This window comes from Martes martes (assembly GCF_963455335.1).
Source record: "Martes martes genome assembly, chromosome: 16".
NCBI classification, from domain to species: Eukaryota; Metazoa; Chordata; class Mammalia; order Carnivora; family Mustelidae; genus Martes; species Martes martes.
Window position 1 is genome coordinate 45,802,042 of NC_137904.1, and position 11,298 is coordinate 45,813,339.

General features: G+C 51.1%; 1 protein-coding gene across 1 annotated transcript; it reads left to right on the forward strand.

Annotated features, from left to right (window-relative positions):
* Window positions 1-2,483: 2,483 nt before the first annotated feature.
* LOC308357093 (amine oxidase [copper-containing] 3-like) lies at window positions 2,484-10,938 on the forward strand. Its single transcript, XM_080826582.1, is given in 5 exon segments — window positions 2,484-3,971; window positions 3,975-4,248; window positions 8,581-8,866; window positions 9,591-9,720; window positions 9,956-10,938. Coding segments are annotated over 5 exon segments (2,319 nt in total). The 5' UTR covers window positions 2,484-2,618; the 3' UTR covers window positions 10,232-10,938.
* Window positions 10,939-11,298: the final 360 nt, after the last annotated feature.

The window sequence follows — 11,298 nt, forward strand, 5'->3', positions numbered from 1 at the left end:
CTGTGGCCACAAAAGGAAAAAATCCTATAATACAGGGAGGAGAATAAATGGTTTATCTTTGTGTGCAGAACAAAAATATTACTAAGCAATTCACAAAATATATACAGATAGCCAATGAACATATGAAAAGATGGTCAATGTCTCCAGTAATACAGTAAATATGAAATAATGAGATATTTTTACATGAATATTATAAAAAGAATTTTATTTTTATTTATTTATTTTTTTAATTGTTTTAAAGATTTATTTATTTATTTGACAGACAGAGATCACAAGTAGGCAGAGAGGCAGGCAGAGAGAGAGGGGGAAGCAGGCTCCCTGCTGAGCAGAGAGCCCGATTCAGGGCTCAATCCCAGGACCCTGGGATCATGACCTGAGCTGAAGGCAAGGGCTTTAATCCACTGAGTCACCCAGGTGCTCCGTCAAAAGAATTTTAAGATTGACAGTATCTGGAACCTGGGTGGCTCAGTCAGTTAAGCGTCTGCCTTCAGCTCAGGTCACGATCCCAGGGTCCTGGGATTGAGCCCCACATAGGGACTCCCTGCTCATCGGGACTCCCTGCTCATCGGGACTCCCTGCTTCTCCCTCTCTCACTACTCCCTGCTTGTGTGTGCTCTCTCTGTCAAGTAAATAGATAATTTAAAAAAAAAAAAAAAGTCGGGGCGCCTGGGTGGCTCAGTGGGTTAAAGCCTTTGCCTTCAGCTCGGGTCATGATCTCAGGGTCCTGGGATCGAGCCCCGCATCGGGCTCTCTGCTCGGCGGGGAGCCTGCTCCCCCCCCCCCACCTCTCTCTGCCTGCTTCTCTGCCTACTTCTCTGCCTACTTGTGATATCTGTCTGTCAAATAAATAAATAAAATCTTTAAAAAAAAAAGTCAATAGTATCTTGTAATGCCAGTGGTAAGAACAAAAACAAAACAAAACAAAAAGATTTTGTTACCTCTTATTCTAAAGGTCACATGGCCCGTTTCCTGCCTTCGTGGTAGTAATCCTACTGTCCCTGTCTTGATGCAAGTTCTCTAGTCCTTCATCTCCATGTTACTGCTCAGCGGATGGGAGCCCTGGGTATGGCTTCTGCTCCCCAGTACTCAGGGGTAGGTATTAAAGGCCATGTTTCTTTATGTCTATATTAGGTAACAAGCTCGGTGCCCTGGTACCTGGTTGGCAGGAAATTCAACAATTCAACAACATATGCTCATCTTCAGGGTTAGGGAAGACTGTAGTCTGGGATCTGGGGGGTGGTGGTCAGCCAGTCTTCGGGTGACAGCAGTCACTGCTATTATGTTTACTTTCTGCGGCCCCGAGACCAGCCTTGCTAGGGCAGTGAGTGGGGGAGGCACCTACCCTGGGGGATGACCCACACCCGCTTTCTCCTGTGCCAACTCTCCCAGCTCTGAGGCGCCTCACCGTCTACCTGCAATTAGGACCTTGCTTGAAACACGTACCACACAAAACTTCCTGATCTGATCTCTTTCCCCCATTTTGTCCCCACCTCACACCAAATACACAGACCTTTTGGCGCTTTCCTGCCCATGCTGGGCTGTTTCGAGTTTCTCTACATTTGAACCTTCTGTTTCCTTTGGCTGTCGTATCGTTCCTCCCCGCCCCCTCCACCCCTGACTGATGAACGCATTCTGCCTGCAGGGTCAATCTAATGTCTTCCCAGGCAAAGCTTCCTGGGCAGGTCCATGTTGGAAAGGAATCCCCCCCAGGCTCGCGAGGGAAGCATGTGCCCTCCGGGGAACCCTCGGTCTCTTCTTGTTCCCCTGGGGACCTGGCTGCCCAGGTGACTGTGGCCTCCTCCCATTACCTGGCGGAGAAGGGAGGTGGCTTCCCCCTCTGCCTCTGTAATGTTTCTGTAGACGTTTTCCTGAAAGTGGAGGGCTGTGGGCTGCTAATTAATTCCACAGCCAGTTTGCCAAGCCCCCTGACCTCTGACTTGGCCCATCAGTCTGACTCAAAGGGGAGACAAGGGGTTTTCTGTTACACTCTGCACTTGCCCCCCACCACCCTAATTTCTGACTGGCTCCACACCCTATGCACTGCCCTCCAGTGATCTAGGGTGCTCAAAGCCTCCCCACTGTAGATCTGGCTCTGCACTTCAGCCTCCCAGCTGCCCCCAGGTGCTCTATGTTCTCAGCATTACTCTCGAGCCTGCTGGTAGGGGTGGGCAGGTGAGTTTCGCTCGCAAGCTCGTAGCCAGGAAAATGATTCTACCTGGAGAGTGGAGGAAGAACCCAAGGACAGTCCCTTTCTGTCCCTGTTTCTTCTTCCTCTTGCCTCCCTCCAGCTGTGTTATCTCCAAAACCTACCCTTCCCCGACCCTGGCTTGTTTCCCCGACCCTGACCCTGAGTGTTTGATTTGGAACAAGGGGACAGAGGCTTACGTGGGCCACTTAAAGTCCAGGTTCCTACTTCAGCCCCACCTCCCGAGCTTTGTCTGACCCCTGGCCCCCTCCAGCTCCACCCCTACCTCCATCTGCCCTCGGCTGCTTATCGTCAACGTGCCCATCTCGCCTCGTGCCCAGCAGCACCACTCAGAGATCAGGACACTCCAAAGACCCAAAGACATCTTGCTCCCAAGTCCTGTCTTTTCTCTTTGTATTTCCCATTCTGCATAATGATTCAGGAGCCTAAGGACCGTCCACAAGACTTAACTATGGCTATCTTCATTATTTTGTCCCTGTGCAGTGTGCTGGTGACAGGCATGGGTGAAGGTGGGAGTGAGAAGGGAGTGGAAAGGGAAGGTGAACCCGGCCAGCCTCCCCGCTGCCCCTCCGTGTCCCCCAGTGCCCAGCCCTGGACACACCCCAGCCAGAGCCAGCTGTTTGCAGACCTGAGCCGAGAGGAGCTGACAACTGTGACAAGCTTCCTGACCCAGCAGCTAGGGCCAGGCCTGGTGGATGCAGCCCAGGCCCGCCCCTCGGACAACTGCATCTTCTCGGTGGAGCTGCACCTGCCCCCCAAGGCCGCCGCCCTGGCCCACCTGGACAGGGGGAGCCCCCCACCTGCCCGGGAGGCACTGGCCATCGTCTTCTTTGGCGGACAGCCCCAGCCCAACGTGAGTGAGCTGGTGGTGGGGCCGCTGCCACGGCCCTCCTACCTGCGGGATGTGACGGTGGAGCGTTACGGGGGCCCCCTCCCCTACCACCGCCGCCCCGTGTTGTTCCGAGAGTACCTGGACATAGACCGGCTGATCTTCGACAGAGAGCTGCCCCAGGCTGCCGGCCTTCTCCACCACTGCTGCTTCTACCAGCGCCAAGGACAGAACCTGGTGACGATGACCACAGCTCCCCGAGGTCTACAGTCAGGGGACCGGGCCACCTGGTTTGGCCTCTACTACAACATCTCGGGGGCCGGGTTTTACCTGCACCCCGTAGGGTTGGAGTTGCTGGTCGACCACAAGGCTCTGGACCCTGCCCGCTGGACCATCCAGAAGGTGTTCTTTCAAGGCCGCTACTATGAGAGTTTGGCCCAGCTGGAGGACCAGTTTGAGGCCGGCCTGGTGAACGTGGTGCTGGTCCCAGACAACGGCACAGGTGGGTCCTGGTCCCTCAAGCCCCAGGGGCCCCCCGGTCCGCCGCCACCTCTGCAGTTCCATCCCCGGGGCCCCCGCTTCGGTGTCCAGGGGAGTCGAGTGACCTCCTCATTGTGGACTTTCTCCTTTGGCCTTGGTGCTTTCAGTGGCCCCAGGATCTTTGACATCCGCTTCCGGGGAGAACGACTAGCTTATGAGATCAGCCTCCAGGAGGCCTTGGCTATCTATGGTGGAAATTCCCCTGCAGCAATGCTGACCCGCTATATGGACGGTGGCTTTGGCATGGGCAAGTACTCCACTCCCCTGACCCGGGGGGTGGACTGCCCCTATGGGGCCACCTACGTGGACTGGCACTTCCTTCTGGAATCACACACCCCCAAGACAATACGTGATGCCATTTGCGTGTTTGAACAGAACCAGGGCCTCCCCCTGAGGTGACATCACTCAGATATCCACTCCCACTATTTTGGGGGCCTTGCAGAGACAGTACTGATGGTCAGATCTGTGTCGACCATGCTCAACTATGACTACATGTGGGATATGGTCTTCCACCCCAACGGGGCCATAGAGGTCCGACTCCACGCCACCGGCTACATCAGCTCAGCCTTCCTCTTTGGTGACTCCCGAAGGTACAGGAACCGGGTTGGGGAGCACACACTGGGCACCGTCCACACCCACAGTGCCCACTTCAAGGTGGATCTGGATGTAGGAGGTAAGACATCCCTGGGGAAGCAAGGATTCCAGCAGAGGGGACTGAGGTCTCCATGTCTTGCTTTAAGAATTGTCACTGAGGGGTGCCTGGGTGGCTCAGTGGGTTAAGCCTCTGCCTTCAGCTCAGGTCATGATCTTGGGGTCCTGGGATCGAGCCCTTCATCGGGCTCTCTGCTCAGCAGGGAGCCTGCTTCCCATCTCTCTCTCTGCCTGCCTCTCTGCCTACTTGTGATCTCTCTCTCTCTATCACATAAATAAATAAAATCTTTAACAAAAAAAAAGAATTGTCACTGAAGGATTAAAAGATTACAAGTGAAAGCCAGGTTCCTCAGAGATTTTCACGCTTAGCAGATCAGTTATTCTCCCATACTTTAGAAAAAAATTCTTCCATATTTTTAAATATAGCATCTGCAATATTTAATAAATTATAACGTTTGTTATATTGTATACTATCTGAAAGTATCATATACTGATGTAAATATTTTGAATTTTCATTATCAAAATTGGATCATAACATACATGTATTTTGCCACTTCTGTTTTTTTCACATAACAATGTATCATTCATGCAAGCAACAAATAGTTACTGAGTGCATTTTTTTTTTTAAGAAAGGGAACAGGGGGAGGGGCAGAGGAAGAGAGAGAATCTTCAGCAGGTTCTACACCTGGCATAGAGTCCAAAGCAGGGCTCCATCTCACGACCCTGAGACCATGACCTGAGCTGAAATCAAGAGTCGGACACCTAACCGACTGGCCACTCCGGCATCCCACGAACGGGTATTTGTGCCAGTCACATCCCTAATGCAATTTAACAAACGAAACAACAACCCTGCTCTCGAGAGGCTTACATTCTAATGGAGGAGTGGGCAACATGTGGAGTGCCTTGAAAAATGTGTACGATAGAAACATTGTTATGCTTAACTGCTCTGTGCCTCAGTTTACCCAAGTGTAAAAATGGTGTAAGAGTGCATTCTTAGTAAGACTACTTGAGGATTAATGATGAGTACCTTAAACAACATCTCTTAAAAAAAATATATATATATATATATATATATATTTTTTTTTTAATTTCCCTAATCTCTACAACCAGCACGAGACTCTAACTCACAGCCCCAAGATTGAGAGCTTCATGATTTTCTGACTGAGCCAGCCAGGGGACCCCAAAACAATTTCTCTTTTGAAATAATTTTAGACTGAAGAAAAGTTGCAAACATTGTCCAGTTCCCTATACCCTTCACCCAGCTCCCCCTAATGTTAACATCTTATACAATTGCAGTATGGTGATCAAAACCAGGAGATTAACCTTATTGCAGTACTATTACCTAAATTACAGACCTTATTAGAGTTTCATTAGTTCTTCCATTAACTTTCTTTTTCTGTTCCAGGATCTAATCCAGGATCCCACACTGCATTTAGGTGACTTTTCTCCTTAGTTTCCTCCAATCTAAGACAGTTCCTTGGGCTTTTCTTGTCTTCCATGACTTTGACATTAGGGAAGATTTTTGGTCATTATGTTGTACAGTGACTCTCAAATTGGGTTTCTCTGTTATTTTCTCATGATAAGATTGAGATTGTACTTTTTTTTTTTGCAAGAAAACCAGAGAGATGACATTATGCCCTTCTCAGTGCATCATATCAAGGGGTATGTGACGTTGATATGTCTTATTACTAGTGATGTTGACCTCAAGCACTTGGTTAAGATGGCGTTTTCTGACTTTCTCCATTTTACATGTTAGTGCTTTTCCCAGGCACCTGGGTGGTTCAGTCAGTTCAGCATCTGCCTTCAGCTCGGGTCATGATCCCAGGGTCCTGGGGTCAAGCCCCATCTTGGGATCTCTGCAAGGCAGGGAGCCTGCTTTCTCTCTCTCCTTCTGCCTATTACCCTGCCTGCTTGTGCTCTCTCTCTGTCAAATAAATAAGATTTTATTTATTTATTTATTTGACAGAGAGAGAGAGACACAGAGAGAGCAGGAACACACGCAGGGAAGGGTTGGGGGTGCCCCAATAAATAAACTATTTTTTTTAAAGTTAGTATTTTTCCATTTGCCGTTAATAAATATCTTGGGGTGGGGTGCCTGAGTGGCTCAGTGGGTTAAGCCTCTGCCTTCAGCTCAGGTCATGATCTCAAGGTCCTGGGATCAAGCCCCGCATCGGGCTCTCTGCTCAGAAGTGAGCCTGCTTCCCCCACTCTCTCTGCCTGCCTCTCTGCCTACCTGCGATCTCTGTTTGTCAAGTAAATAAATAAAAACCTCAAAAAAAAAATATCTTGGGGCAATTACTTTGATGCTATACAAATATCCTATTTCTTTTCTTCTTAAATTCTTGCCTACTAATTTTTACCATCTGTTAGTAGACTTTTTTTTTTTTTTTGGCAAGAATTATTACTACAACATTTCCCCACTGGTCATTTCAAATTTTTTTCTTTATTCTTTATACATTAATTAATTAATTAGAATTCTCCACAAGGAAAAATTATCCTCCATTGACATTGATTTATTTTTTTTAAAAGATTTTATGTGTTCATTTGAGAGACAGAGATCACAAGTAGGCAGAGAGGCAGGCAGAGAGAGGGGGGGGGGAAGCAGGCTCCCCGCTGAGCAGAGAGCCCGATGCGGGGCTCGATCCCAGGACTCTGGGATCACGACCCGAGCCGAAGGCAGAGGCCTTAACCCACTGAGCCACCCAGGCGCCCCTTGACATTGATTTATATAAGCAATTATTCATAACTGCACAGATTCATGGATATTTATTTTATTCTAAGGGTTACAACCCAGCAGTATCATTTATTCTGTTCCTTGCACTGTCCCAGTATTGGCCATTGGGAGATGCTTCCAGTTGGTTCTTGTGTCCTTTTGATATGCCGCCATCCTTTCTTGAATGCTTCTTTCTTTTTGGCACCACGGGATGTTCCTTTTTTTTTTTTTTTTTAATTCATTTGGGAGAGAGAGACACCCAGGTGCCCCAAGATGTTCCAATTTGAGCTTTGTATTTTCCCTGTTCCAGCCCTGGAATCCAACCATTTCTTCAAGGAGCTCTGGTTCCTTTTTACTGGAGGATGCTCTTTAGAAACCAAGCCCAGGGCACCCACAGTGCTCAGTAGCACTGGGCCATCATTGCTTTTAGGCTCACTCCTTAGACTTAGCTAGAAAATCACGTTATGTATTCTACCTGACATACACATCTCTCTATCTCCACACCTAAGCAAGGATGGCTCTTCAAGCTCTTTGAACTATGCCTGACACGTAGTGAGAAGTACTAGCCATGTGGCTGTCACTGTGGTCCACATGAGCCCATTGTGTGGATGTTCCAGAAAAAACTGTTGGCCTTTAATTGTCAGCTGGGGTGTGGACTGGGGGCAGTGAATCCCCAAAAGGAAAGCGAGAGTCTACTTCTGCTTTGGCATATGTTCCTTACTGCTCTTTGGTCTCAGGTCAAAGTTGATTCCCAACAGGGTACCTAGTTAGATTCTAATGAAAATCATTCCAAATTCCCGGAGCTCAAGGAACAGACTCTGCCTTTGGCCCTGCTCTTAATTCCTCGCCAAGCCCCAAATGATAGGAAGCACCGTCAAGCTCCGGCAGCATTGGGCCCGGCTCTGATTTGCCTTCCCTCTGGCTTGTCTGTCTGCTGTCTGCCTGTAGTGTGCCCACTCTGTGTGGCTCTCCTCTGTGTGCTGCGGTGTGGGCAAAGCAGAGCCAGAGTGAGACCGGGGTCCCCAGCATCACCACGATGCTAACCTCATGCCCTTGGTGAGAAGCCTGAGCATGTTACTTAAATTCCCTAAGCCTCAGTTGTCCCATCTCTACAATGGGCACAAGGGTAGTTCCTCCTTCATAGGATTGCAGTATGAGCAAAGCACCAATGCCCTGCAGTGCAGAGCTCCTTGAGGGGTAATGAACGTGAGCTACCGCTGTTATTATGGTCATGAAAAGGCAGTTCCGGTGGTGCTATAGGGCTTCATTCATGTATCACAGACCCTTTCCTTGGGTCAGAAGGAATCAGACTCTGCACATGGCCTGCTAGGCTGCTCCAGTCTCAGGGCAACCATCCTCCTTGGCCAGCCCTTAAAGGGACAAGGTCAGCGGAGGCCCAGTCACAAGGTGTCCGGGATTATTCTCAGAAATGACATCAGGCAGAAACACTATCACCAAATCTCTGGATTGGGGTATCGTGGGGAGAGGGAGGGAAGCAGGGTCACACTCCATCCTGGGTTTCTCTGTGGCCCCACTCTGAGGCAGTGAGTGCCAGGGAGGGGACAGAGTCCAGAGGGAACAGGGCAGCTGCATGACCAGCCCTCCCTCCCCTCCCCCCACATCCCTACCCCTCCCCTGCAGGAATGGAGAACTGGGTCTGGGCCGAGGACATGACCTATGTCCCCACGGCGGTCCCCTGGAGCCCCGAGCACCAGGTGCAGAGGCTGCAGGTGACCCGGAAGCTGCTGGAGACTGAGGAGCAGGCCTCCTTCCCCCTGGGAGGCGCCCCGCCCAGCTACGTGTACCTGGCCAGCAACCACAGCAACAAGTGGGGTCACCCGCGGGGCTACCGCATCCAGGTGCTCAGCTTTGCGGGGGAGCCTCTGCCCCAGAACAGCTCGTTGGAGAGAGACTTCAGCTGGGGGAGGTGAGTGGCGGGGTGTCACGGCTGGAGGAGGTGGACTGTAGGACGGGCCCATGTGGCTGAGAAGCTACGTGTCGCAACCTCCTGCAGGTGTGCGTGCGCATACACAGTCACAAACGCACGCGCACAAACACACGCTCCTGTGGCCACGATCTTAGTGCCGCCCAAAATGAAGCCAGCCCACTGCCTGGAGGGAGAGACGGAGAGCTCCGTGCTGAGTCAAACATGCTGAGATGTGGAAGGCGGAGTCCAGCCTGTGGGCACACGGGGCTTCACTGTGCCATTCTTTCAACTTTTCTGAATGTTTAAAATGTTCACAATGAAAGTTGGAGGAAAACACCAAGAGGAAGAGAGGAACGTGGATCGGGAATATACTGTCCTAACACCCAGGCAGTTGACATCCTGGGATGGACTGAGGATGGGAATCAGGCCTCGTTTGCACACACGCATCCAGGGTGTGGGCTCAGATCCGGATGGACGCGTGAGGATGCCATTCCCACCGGAGGTCTGAACGGTGGCCCCGTGGATGTGGGAGATACGGGATATGGAACAAACTCAAGAACTCTGTGGGACAGAGAGACAGAAAGAGAACAAGTATACAGAGAATGATAATGAGGCTCGACACCGTGAGACCGTTGTGCTTGTTTCCCCTTTGTGTTCCCTCTTCGGTGGGGCTTCGGGCAGTAGGACAGGTTGCTGACCTCAAGCTCTAATCCAATCTCCCTAGGTACCAGCTGGCCGTGACCCAGCGGAAGGAAGAGGAGCGCAGCAGCACCAGCATCTACAATTTGAATGACCCTTGGTCTCCCACCGTGGACTTCGCTGACTTCATCAACAACGAGACCATCGCAGGGCAGGTGAGCTGAGAGGGAGAAGGGGAAGGCAAGAGGGGGAGGGAAGGGGAGCAAGGATGAGCCGCCTCGTTCACTCCTAAGCCGGATTCCTTGAGGGTCTTTAGAACCTACTGAGAAAGAAAGCTTCACCTTTTTCCTGGGCTAGTGAGCTAAATCCTCACATTCACGGCTGCCGTAGGAGGCAGGCCTGTCCCTCACGAAGCCAGGCCTCAGGATCCTCTTTCTTCTCCTCTGCCAGGACCTGGTGGCCTGGGTGACAGCTGGCTTCCTGCACATCCCACACGCGGAAGACGTTCCCAACACGGTGACTGTGGGGAACAGTGTGGGCTTCTTCCTCCGATCCTACAACTTCTTTGACCAGGACCCCTCCTTCGAGTCTGCGGACTCTGTCTATTTCCGGGGGGACCAGGATGCCGGGGCCTGCGAGGTCAACCCCCTGGCTTGCCTTCCCCAGGCTGCTGCCTGTGCCCCAGACCTCCCTGTCTTCTCCCACGGGGGCTTCTCTCACAACTAAGGGGTCCCCGGGATGGGGAGTGTGCCAGGGGCCCCAGGGCCAGGCTGTGGGGAGAGGAGCAGGGGCGCTGGGCCAGGCGGCCTGATGCCCTCTTTTCCTTTCTCCATCTGGAAGCTCCCCGCCTCCCCTTCCCCCCAGACCCCTCTGTATGGCCCTCCCTGACACCTCCCCCCTGCTGGGAGCATCCTGAGCCTGTGATGCCTGGCATTGGGAGAGGGGCAGAGACCCCAGACCTGCTGGGTTCCTGTCCCAGAGAGAAGAATGGCCAGCGGATGCCCGGACGGATGGCCAAGCTTTTCCCAGAAGACTCCTGTTTCTTCTAACAGTTTTTTAATCTTACTTTTTTTTTTTTAACAAGATATGACTCCCATGCCATTAAATCACATGTACATTAGAGATGTACAAATTAGGGGTTTTTAGTATATCTACAAAGTTGTGCAACCATAACCCTATCCATTTCTAGAGCGTTCTCAACACCTGAGAAAGAAGCCCCGGACCTGGGTGCCTGGGTGGCTCAGCGGGTTAAGCCTCTGCCTTCGACCCAGGTCATGATCTCAGGGTCCTGGAATCAAGTCCCGCATTGGGCTCTCTGCTTGGCAGGGAGCCTGCTTCCTCCTCTCTCTCTCTCAGCCTACTTGTGATCTCTCTTTCTCTGTCAAACAAATAAATAAAAATCTTAAAAAAAAAAAAGAAAATAAAAAAAAGAAACCCTGGACCTGTTAGCACTCTCTTTTCCCTCCAACCCCTTCTCAGCTCTAGGCGACCACTCAGCTTTCTGTCATTGTCGATTTGCTGATAGTCTGGACATCTCGGCCTTCTGTGATTGGCTTCTTTCCATCAGCATCACGTGTCTGAGGTGCGGACGTGTTGGAGCAGGTGTCCGTCCTTCGTTCCCTAATGGCTGAGCCCTGTTCCACCCCGTGGATAGACCACACTTTGTTCATCCGTTCTTCCGCGGATGGCCATTTGGCTTGTTTCCACTTTGTGGACGATGCCGCGGTGACCCTTCATGGACAAGCTCTTGCGTGGACAGATGTTTTTGTTTCTCTTCAGCACACCCGGGCGTG